The sequence below is a fragment of the Periplaneta americana genome, chromosome 1 (genome assembly GCF_040183065.1).
Source record: "Periplaneta americana isolate PAMFEO1 chromosome 1, P.americana_PAMFEO1_priV1, whole genome shotgun sequence".
Lineage (NCBI taxonomy): Eukaryota > Metazoa > Arthropoda > Insecta > Blattodea > Blattidae > Periplaneta > Periplaneta americana.
Window position 1 is genome coordinate 85,625,564 of NC_091117.1, and position 12,251 is coordinate 85,637,814.

General features: G+C 35.5%; 1 protein-coding gene across 2 annotated transcripts in view; it reads left to right on the forward strand.

Annotated features, from left to right (window-relative positions):
* Positions 1–5,082: 5,082 nt before the first annotated feature.
* Positions 5,083–12,251, forward strand: part of LOC138697862 (inactive pancreatic lipase-related protein 1-like) — a 45,415-nt gene continuing 38,246 nt past the window's right edge. For both annotated transcript variants that reach the window (XR_011331626.1, XM_069823444.1), the window contains exon 1: positions 5,083–5,183. Coding sequence is in view for 1 of the 2 variants with exons in the window: in XM_069823444.1 (XP_069679545.1) it covers positions 5,123–5,183 (61 nt within the window). In the remaining variant the exon portion in view is untranslated. The remainder of the gene's footprint in view (positions 5,184–12,251) is intronic.

Sequence of the window (12,251 nt, forward strand, 5' to 3'; positions counted from 1 at the left end):
AAACTGCTGGGCTTATTTCCCCCCCTCCGGTCATATACCTACCACCCACAGAAAAAGAAGCAAAGTTTGTAAATCTCACAAGAAAGAAGCGAAACAACATGGGAGTGCAAACAATGTTTTGTACTGGAGTCTTTCGAAACTTAACATACTGTTCAAACTGTTACCAAATTATGAGTATAATATCACAATTTGTAGTAAAATACCCATGTTTATTACAAACGACCTCCACCTGCCTTTAAATGCCACTTACTGCACACCACCAAAAATTCACTGTCTGCGCGTGGAGATTTAAATAGAGATTCCAGGCAATAAGCCCGTCCTTTTAAATCTTACTGCATGAAATTAAAGGTAGCAACAAGCAAACTTTAGAAAAGAGTCAATAATGAACATATGTTAAAGGTAGGTGTCGAATTAATTACGTTCATTCTGGTGTACTGCTTTCGTTAGAAGATATCTTAAGTTCATGGACTCAACTCGGTTTGATCCATTCAGGGTGATGGACAGAATACCGTTCTGAATCAGACCTTCGATTTCAGGCTGGCTTTAAAGAGGCTGAAAATGTGAATTGCAACAAATGTCAAGTGTAGCATGATGAAGTGTCCCTAAAAGAAGGCAAATTCGAAAAAAAACGCATTTTCGATCAAATGTGGACTTAACGCGTTTTGATTCCGAGTTCCTCAAATACATTCAATAAAGTTTTATCGTCAACATTTTTACATTACTTAAAAAAAAAAAACATCAGTTTTTCATTCCAGTGATTCTGCATATTTCTTTTAGTAAAATGCTTCTGCACACAACTTTAATATCTGAATATTTTTTACACAAATTAAGTCCACAATTTCCACATCTGACATTAATTTTCGTAATGTGAACGGCTTTCTTGTTAGCAGCTAGTACTTGAAATAGACCTTGATTCACCCTCACTAACCACTTCTGTATTATCTTTCTCATTACCACTTTCTTTCTTCAACTCCTCCGGTAAATCAATTTCCAATAGCACTATAATATCACTTTCACCCAAAACATTAAGTCTGCTATTATCCACAAAACAACTCATGTCTATGTTCTGTATCCCTGAATACAACTAGATTTGAATAAACACCAATAAAGAAAGAACAAATTTACCAACTCAAGTTTCTACACTGCAAGTAAATGGTAAAGTGGAGAATTGAAACAGTAAACGACTTTAACGGCATTACAAACAGTTACAACAACGGACAAAAGTCACAGAATTCAAACTAGAAAATGTTTAAAAGTGTAGGTCATATGAAATGCCAAGGGTGGGTAAAATCTGTCCACTAACAAATACTTCAAATTATTAGTCTGCTATATTTGAAATCTAAAACAGTACACATGTGCGCATACTTTATCATGTTAGAGACAAATAGAGTAAAGGTGAAAGCTGTCAGATTTCATTAATTCAAAAAAATTTAGAAAATTAAAGGGTAGGCAATTTTTTTCCCAACCGTGATAATGCTAGAGTTAAGCGAGAAAATAATTATTTTATGCCCATTGATTGACGCCTTTTTTGCTCCTCTATTGACATTCGAGACAATTGAATCCATCCATTTACTGAAGCCTTTTCTGTCTGGAAGTTGTTAAAAGATACCACAGCTTTAACATTTTATGAGACATGTAATTAAGTCCTTTTAGCTTAGAAAGTTTTGAAGAACTATGAGAAAATTATTCCCTTCTGGGGAGCGACTCATATGTGAAAAATTTTAACAATATGATACACAGGAACATACTAGTTAATACTTATTATAATGCTGTAATTACTCACGTTTCGTTATTTAGGTCTAATGCACTATCCTCTTATACATGTTCGTCTGAATTGGTTTTGGAAGTGGCCTGAAGAGTACATGAAATATTGGCAATGATATCATGAATTTCTTTTCTCCTTCTCCGTTTTTCACATCTGTCCAATCTCAGATTATCTGTTGATTTTCGTTTCAAGCAAGACTGCGCCAGAGCTTTTGTGGGTACAGCGTCTACTTTCAGATTACGACTGCTTTTTGGTTCATAATTTAGGAGTTTCTGCTTTAAAGGTACTTCGTAACTTGACTCCTCAAAATGAAGTGAACATATTCGAGCTGAAACAACATTTAGTCTTAAGATTTTTACCCCCTTTCTTTTCCCTCAAAGCAATCTGTGGAATAAGTCAAACAATAAGTTTAACATGAAAATATATTTTGCAAATGAGTTGCGAAGCAAATAAAATTTAGTAACATGCGAAAAAACTCATCGTGCTGTAAATTGACTTCATCCTCCCTTCTACAAGCATGCAACCATTGTCTTGCCAAGTCTTCATTCTTCGGAAACCTATAATATTTTACGTCAGTTCATTTTGTTTTTCGATTGTAACTCAAACAACCAGATAATGCACACTACTGCATACTAATAGCATGTGTCACATTAATAGCATTACTGATACAAGAATAACAATCAATATAATATATATATATATATATATATATATATAAACAAAGAATTAACACTGTGCACGTACACACAACAGCTGTTTGTTCTGTTCCTCGAGCACTGCGGTGCGAATTAGCGCGCCGCTGCTGCTTCCCAAGTGACGACATGCGCAGTAGAAAACGAGTTTGAGTCAGCCGTCTGCTACACCATTATATTCCCACCACGAAATAAAGTATTTTGAGTGCCATATGGCCTAAAATCTAAGTTACAATGAACTTAATTTATGTTCCAATTATCATCGAAATCCGTTCAGCCATTATCGCGTGAAAAGGTAACAAACATACAGACAGACAGACAGACAGATAGACATACAAACAAAAATTTCAAAAAAGCGATTTTTGGTGTCAGGATGATTAATTATATATGTTAACACCAATTATTTTTGGAAAAGCAAAAATTACCAGAAAAATTTCGCTTACAGATTTATTATTAGTATAGATTTGCACGCAAGCATCATCGCTGAGTGGTGGAATATGGAATACGTACACAGACATGGATCAGATTCTCAACGAGGATATTAATTTCCGTTCCAGTGGAGGTTGGTTGTATTCAGTGGTGACGCTCTTAATACGCTTTTGAAGCACAGCCTACCAAAAAATTTGAGTTATTATATCTAGTAATAGTATAACTTCGTAATAACGATATATCAAAACACTTGGTTTCATTCCGATCCTTCCATATATTAAGATCACTGTTGACAGTCATTCCACTGCGAGAGGCTTGAGGCAAAAAGCCTCGAGCGACGCGCGACGGCCTCGTTCACAGGCAGCGGTACTCGTAAGCTTGAGGGAAGGCCGGGAAGGAGGGTATCGATTCACTACGACTCAGTAACAGAACGTGGGGCTAGCCTCAACCGCAATATAATACGCCGCGCTATGTTCGTGTTCTGTGAATGCACTGCATTGTTGATTAACTGTTGGGGGTTTTCTGAGGTTTTCCCCAATCTTAGGGCGAATGTCAGGTAATCTATGGCGAATTCTTGCGGCGTTGGGCGTCTCGACCCCAATCCGTTCAGAAGAAACTCGTCTCATCACGGTATGAAATTTGTTCTGTTGAGCCATGGACCCGTCTCGTCACCAACAGCGCTTGTGTATTTCCTGATACAAACGTAGTAGATTATGCGAAAGCTATTCATAACGCCATTATGCCAGAATGTCCCGACTCAAAAATGAGTAGTTTTAGATTTCATTTGACGAAGGCTTGGTGGGCAAACAATCAAAATCTTAGTCTGTCAAACGGCTACTAAGAAGGGAATGAAATTGGAACATGACTAAAGATAGAAGTTTATCCACAGAGACTACAAGGTTAGGTATGCACAGAGTGTTTGTTGTTGAAAGAGAGAGTGAGCGTAGCTAACAATGGAGGTTCATGGGTACCTGTCAGGGAACTCTACTGGTATAAGCAGATTGAGGTTGTAGTTTAATGTGGTTAACCAATCAACGAATCGCGGTGCAATGTAAACAAACCAATTGCCGGAGCATAACGCTGAAGCTTATACACAAGAAATATATCCCAATTCAATTGCTGCATAACACATTTCATTTGTAACCTGGCCATACCTTAGCCTCCACGTCATTCATGACGTAACGACAGTCTATACACAACTAACCTAATATGTTGTGGTATAAATTCCTACCTTTAGACAAGACTGACGTGATATATTGGCTTTCTACATTTGGATACATCTGAAATCAAAGAAACTTTCATTTTTAATTTGCTTGCAATCGCAACGAATGACAGAAGATTGATGAAATTTGAAGATTATTTGACGAGAAACTTTGTTTCCATTCTCTTACTTCCCACCGACAATAGAGGTACTGACTAAAACCATAGATGCTTGAAAGTCCTTTAATTCCAACCTCCAATACCTTCTACTCTCCACATATCCGTCCATTGCCGCTTTTATAATAAAAAACCTAGTTGATCTCCAAATTGATATCTATGTAAAGTGCAGCAGCATAAATGACCCTTTCAAATAACACCTACACATCTGTAAGAAGATAAGAGTTGTTATGGAAGACAACTCGTGAAGTGCAAATATTCACGATTACAATTTGTGAAAATACGAGTAATGGCACATCATTATGGTCGAAACGTGATATTAGTTTACATCTAATTACTGCATATCAGTATTTGACTCAATTTTTAATATGTATTATATTGCATAAATCGTGAACTTATCGAGATAAAACTCTTAACCACACCAACCGGCGCAGTCCAAAGTCAGCAAAAGTGGAGGAAACTTTTTCTTCAGATGAGGTGAGCTCGTAACACCTGACGGACTCACATATCCGGGACGAGTTGGACTATCGGTTTCCTCACATATCCGGGACGAGTTGGACTATCGGTTATACTTGTCCTCACACATCCGGGATGAGTTGAACTATCGAATTAATGTCTCAAATTTAGGGTCTCATCTCGCCAAATATCATTTCATCAATCCCATCGACGCTAAATAACCTAGTAGTTGATACAGAGCCGTTAAATAATCAAGTAAAAAATGTATCTTCTAATGGAATCACAGGATGAATTCTCTGTTAAATTATACATGTAACTACGAGCCGGTTGTTGCCATAGAACAATAACACTTGAGAACGCCCCTCTCATTGTCAGTTTAACATCTGCCGCAAAGGCAAGCACAATGCATTTCCTGATACTGAGTTCTATCATGGCTACAGTGTGTGTATTCGAAGTTGTATGTGGTATGTATCTATAGTATTAAAAATTTGAAATTACAGCCTTTTTTACATTTACCAAGTGATTGAGAGTGAATTAGGCCATAAAATGACAAAGAATGTATTTTGGGATGCTAAAGATATCTTCACTGCATTACAATTAAGTTAAATTAATTAACATATGGACTAAATAAAATATGAGTTTATAGTCCTGATTACTATTATTATAACGGCCAGTTTTCAATTTCAGGCCTAATTTTAACATGATTGCACCGTTATGTCGCTTCAAATATTTCCTCAGAATTATAGAAATGAAAGTGTAACGTTTAATTCCACAACACATATGCAAACTTCCCTCACTTTAAAGATTTTAAATCGTTGGCTAAATAGTGTGTCCTATTTTATAGGCTAGATCGTGTGTATTTGTTTCGGGGCTAGTGCTAATTGGGGGTCAACCATACTCAAATTTTAAATGTTCAAACAACGGTTAATAATAAATATTTTGTAAAATTAATTATTTTATGATTAAATTGTGAGCACTCTAAAAAAACTTTACCTTACTATCAGCTTGATATCGCATTCGGCGAAGATTATCCTGCCAATACTGAATCGACGCTTATACTCTAAGATGGAAGGACTATTGCAAGATGAGAAGGTTGGCTTCAGAGAGGGAAAAGGTACGAGAGATACCTACGAAAGAATAAAGAAGAGTATACAGAGTATTTGTGTATCTTAAAAAAAGATACAATTTGACAGAGTGGATTCAAATTCAAATTCAAATTTACTCATAATTTGCATTTGAAATGGTACATTTGAATAGATACCCGAAATGCCTACATAAATTTTACAGGTGTCAATAATAATAATAATAATAATAATAATAATAGTAATAATATAACAGTGACGGAGATAATACAATATAGTAATACAAATTAATTAATAATAAAATAAAAATATTAACAATAATAAATAACTGTAAGATAGATAAAAATAAAATTACTGGGGGAGGGGGAGCCGAAGATCTACATCCTAACGTTCTCTTCGAATCTTCTAACATACAGTCATAAGAAGTTAATACTGAAAAACAAAGTGTCTACTAGTCAAACTGTTCATTATTACCGGGATAAATACAATAATAATACCGAAATATATTAATCAAGTTTCAGTTATAGGTCTCCCCTTTGGTGGAAGAGGTATCATATCAAAATATTTTATGAATGGCGGGGAAATATAAATTTTAAAAACTCTCTAGTGACAGAGATAGTGACAAGTACAATCAAGTGTATCTGTGGCGATGCTAAGAAATCATTTATTTGGAAACATACGCTGTTATTAATTAAGAAAATTATCTATTCATATTTATTACAATGTTTTATCTTATAGGTTACATGCATCAGATAAATACAATAAATATTAGTAACATATAATGCTAGTAACACTTAAAAATAATAATAAAATTAAACAAAATTGTATAAACATTTCTACTTTATTTTTAAAATTAAGAATGTGTAAATTGCTTAGGTCTGGATTAAAAGAAACTTATGGAGATCCTGTCAAAAATAAATGTGGATTGGAAAGAGAGGAAACTAATCAAAGTGAGGATAGGAGAAAAAATGTCAGAAGAAAGTGAAACAGAGAGAGGACTACGTCAAGAATACCATTTATCACTTACCCTGTTCAACATCTACTTAGAGGATTTAATGAGGAACTGTTCTCAGAACATAGGAGGGGTGATAGTAGGAAGAGGAAAAATAAAGTGCATGAAATTTGCTGATATGGGGTTGTTAGCAGAAGAGGAAATTATATTAAGGGATATGTTACTGAAGCTAAACGACAGCTGTGGACGGAGACAAATGCACACAAGAAGAAGACCATGGTTATCGGAAGAAAAATAAACAATAAACGTACGAATTCGAAATGAGGCAGAATAAGTGGACAGCTTCAAATATTTGGGGTGCACTATAATCAGTAACGTGAACTGCTGCCAAGAAATCAAAAGGAGAATAGCAATGGCAAAGAAAGCTTTTAATAGAAAAAGGAGCATCTTTTGCGGATCTGTGGAAAAATAACTAAGGAAGAGACTAATGAAGTGCTTTGTGTGGAGTGTGGCATTGTTTGAGCAGAAACATGAACATTACGACGAAGTGAAGAGAAGCGACTAGAAGCATTTGGAATGTGGATATGGAGAGAATTGAGCGCGTGAAATGGACAGAGAATAAGAAATGAAGCTGTGTTAGAAAGAGTGGGTGAAGAAAGAATGATGCTAAAAATGATCAAGAAAGAGAAAAAGGAATTGGTTAGGTCACTGGCTGAGAAGAAACTGCCTACCGAAGGATGCACTGAAAGGAATGGTGAACGGGAGAAGGGTTCGGGGCAGAATAAGATATTAGATGATAGACATTAAGAATTATGGATTATATGCAGAGACTAAAAGGAAAGCAGAAAGTAGGAAAGATTGGAGAATACTGGGTTTATAGTAAAATACCTGTCTTGAGCAGAAAACTATGAATTAATGAAACTTTATTTTAAGGTATTACTACTGCCATATCAGCATCGAAGCGGCTGCCCTATTTGTCTATAGTATATTGTAGTCATGACCTTTATTCAAATCTCGTCTAGAAAAGATAAGTGGTGACAAGTACCTCGTTATTTTTACTTGTATATGGGGATGTGTGCGTGAGAAAATCTTTTGTAATAATGTTAAATTTTATAACAGAAGTATTACTGCAGAATCTTTGATAGCTATATGTTGAAAAACCAATATAACGTGTGACAAAGTTTTGAAAGACAATTTAAAATTTTATTTTTATTTTCTAAATTTTTATACAGTGTCAGAACTCTATATTTTCCGAATGTGGCTCACAGATGTCGCTAGTGCCGTGAAGTGTAAACCATTTAGTTCGTCAAATAGTATCCAGAGTGCATCAAAGACGAAGGGACTATATTGCACTCGTAATGAATGAATGCATGAATGAATGAACGATGATGATGATGATGATAATGACGATGATGGAGAATTGCTGGGATGTCACCGGGAAAATCCCTCTGTTAGCTGCTGAACACATGTTATAAATTCAGGATGAGTCAACCGGGATTTGAATCTGGGCCTCCTGACTTATAAGCCCAGTAAGCTGGCATTGAGCCAGTGTATTATTTTACAAGCAAATCAAATCATCTGATCCGTATCGTTCGAACATATCATTGAATATTCACGATGTATAAATGCAAAAGTAAATATATTTTTCATTGTATGAAATCACAAAGGACATCGAGTCTGCAAACATCATGGTGGATGCACACGGTTAATTTAGTCAATAGGATTCTCTTTGCGGAAATCCTAGTTTAGATTCTCATGATAATGCTCATGACGCATAAGAATATCATCCGCGCGGAAGGCTCACAGTTTCAATGTTATGTTAGTGAATTTCTCTCCCATATGGGAAATGGAATTTCATCGTCTGTTAATGTGATAATATAGTATGCTGTATTATTATAATCCTATAGACTAGGGATGGGAATAACGGAGGGGAGGTAAATGTGATCCAGTTCACTCCCACAATATTTCAGACGTGTTTACTGCACATAAATTTGGCTTCTCTTCCGCTTAGGGATGTACAAAACTACTGCGGCATATCATTACATCAAACATTTCAAACCAAGTCAAGTACGTAATATAGGCATTCATATGGTTACTCTGGTTTAGCACTCATTATAAATAATCAGTTATAAGCTATAGATCGCCTACATTGTTTGGTCAGGACGAGTCTGTCTTTTCGTACATAGTGTTCTGCCCAAGGACAATCTTTCACTGCAAACCTAGCATTATCCAATCTTCCATATTTTGTGCCTTACTCTTTTTTTTTCTACATATGATATACATAGCTTAATGTCGTCTATCATCTGATACCTTCTTCTGCCTCGGACACTTCTCCCGTTCACCATTCCTTCCAGTACATTCTTCAGTAGGCAGTTTCTTTTCAGCCAGAGATCCAACCAATTTCTTTCATTTCTTATTCTGTCTGTTCACTTCACACGTTCCATTCTTCTCCATATCCACATTCCAAATGTTTCTAATCGCTTCTCTTCACTTTGTTGTAATATCCATATGTTTATCCCATACAATGCCACACTCCACACAAAGCACTTCACTAGTCTTTCTTAGTCTGTTTGTATTATAATTAATACTATACTACATAAACGTATAGCAGTTACGAGATGATAGACTATTAGAAGTGTACGCGCATTATTTTTAGCAGGATTATTCTAAAAAAAAAATGTTCGCAGACGTAAGTGGATTCAAAGATTGCTAGCATCTTAGCTGCGAAATTACGTAAATTAGGAGACTTGTCATTATGTAAAATTCATACAATTCCTTGTTGGTTTTACCTGGCATTTGAAAAAGGATATTTTCTGATGAATTGCCTATATGATTGAAATACGATAAATTGATCGGAATGGATTTTCAACTAGTAGTGACTGAGGATTAGCTTTTTCATGAACTAATAATTGTTCTTATAGATTCTTGAAAACTTTCTCAGTCTTTCAACCTGCACAACAAATTACATTAAATAACACATTGCTTTATCGCATGTAACAACCATTTTATTAATATAAACTATTCTTAACAATCCTGTTTAAACTCTTATCTATACTTCTTATGGGGAAGAACGGAGAAAAATTCTCTCCGGTATCGGGATTCGAACCCGGGTTTTCAGCTGTACGTGCTGACGCTTTATCCACTAAGCCACACCGGATTCCAATTCCGATGACGGATTGAATCCTTCTCAGTTTAAGTTCCACCTCTCTGTTCCCCTTTGGTGGCCTACACTCATGTACTGTGTCACAGAAATTGTGACAGTGACACAATGTCCAACACTATGTACAGAAGTGCACTCATTACGAGTGACTAAGTGGCCGGGGTCCGACGGAACATAGCGCCGCCTTGAATCACGAAGTGATTACCTACGCTTATCATATTACTATGATGTACCTTAGTACAGAAGATATTTCCGTGCAGGAATTCTGCATTTCCATTCTTCATCATATAGTAATGCAGAATTCCTACTCGAAAATATCATGTGTACTTCGGTACACTATAGTAATATCCTTTTATGTTCAAGATGGAAGTGTCGTTTGATGATATAACGGTTTATATCAATATCAGAGTGCTAAAAGTGAGTGCAAGAAAGTTAGGGGTGGCAAAAGTGTAAGAAAAGGAACAGAGAAAAAAGTGTTAAGTGTAAGAAGATAGTGTAAGAGTGTAATAAGATAGACTATCAAACAATGAATACAAGAGAATTAAAGTGAAAAAAAAATCTGAACAAATGTGAAGTGGAATGAGAGAAAAATTGCAAGTGTAATTAAGTGAATTAGATATTTGATGTTTTTCAATGTTACGGGTTGAGAGTAGTATGAGGGGTACTATAACTGTAGGAGTATTATAGAAATAAATATATGGAAAGAGGAATAAAATAGGAAATTTAGGAGTGAAGCGAAGAGAAAGGGATCAATACGTAAATAAACAGAGGGTAGGAAAAAAAGTGATGTAAGTGTTGTAAAATAGAGTAAAAGAAAAAGTCAGCAAGTAATGTAGGAGAAAATAGCTGGAAAACAATGATTAAGTGTAGGTAGGATTTGAGGGTAGAGAAGAAAATAAATAAATAACGCAAATTATTAAGGAAGGAATATGCAATATTTAATAGGTGAGAGAGAAATGGAAGGGAGACAGTCTAGGTAGGAGGGAGAGAATAGAAGAGGATAGAGGGGGAAGGACATATAGCAATTCAGTCATAACTGAACATTAGAAAGTAATCAAGAAATTCTCGGCAAAGAATACACTAAGGGCTATACTACACGAACGTTAAAAATGTTGCGTTGACAGGCATTGGTAACATGTGAAAAATGTATAAACTACACGTTGGGTAGATGCGTTGACAGGCGTTGGTAACGCATGAAACATGTATAAACTACACGTTGCGTTAGGGACGCTGTGTTTGGTTTCAGAACTGCAATGGATGTTATACAAGTTGCATATGTAGCTCTGCTATGTGTTCAATTTATAAGTCTGTCTCAAAAAAAGAGGAAAAGGAGATGGTGAATTCATTCCGCAAACATTAAGAGACTTTCGACAGGAAAGTTTTATACAGTGAAACCTCTCATTTACGGACATCGAAGGGACGTAACAATCTGTCCGCATCTCGGAGGTGTCCTTTATTGGGAGGGAGGCTCCCCAATCTAACAGTAAATTTATAATATGCATTATTTATCCCTTCACGCTTTAAATGTATTGCATTACTGTAGTTTAATTCTAAATACAGTACACTACAGTAAATTCTTTGCAACTTTGAACTACAGTAGATAAGACCGAAAAAGGAAAATACAGTACTGTGCATGCATTTTTATTCTAGGTCTACAGATATGTAGTACTATAATTTACTGTTTTCAGCTTAACCTTTACGTTCAGGTGCCATGTCTCTCGAAACAGGACTAATTGAAGTGAAGAGAATAATCCTACTAACCCTATCGTGTATCGAATACAATTTCACGATCGCGGACCGTATTGTCTTCTTTCATGTTAAGGAATTTCTGCACTAAATTTTCCATTTTTATAACACATTAGGTCTTGAAATCCAAGTTCTGTCCGCAGTCAGGAGGTAAAGCAAGCTTTAGGACTGTGAAACAGCTTTTTGTGTTTGTGTCTGAGAGTGTCCATAAACAAGAGTTAAATTTATCATTATTTCCAAATTATTTCAGCTGGGACATAAATATCTGCCCGTATCTTGGGGTAAAGAAAGGTTTCACTGTACTGCATTTCAAAATCACCGACAGTATCCCGACAAGTTTTTTCTCTATTACAGAATGTCAATAAAAAGTTTTGATGATCTTTTGAATTTAATTTCTCATAAAATTAGGAAAACTGATATTGTAATGAGGAAATCAATTCATCCTGTCGAAAAGCTGGTTGTAACATTAAGATAAGTAATAAAATTTGCCTTAATTTGTAATGATTATATTTTTATTTTATGCATAGTATGTTGAAAATTAAGAACATTACAAGCTGCAGAAATCAGTACTGACTGAAATTAACAATGAATT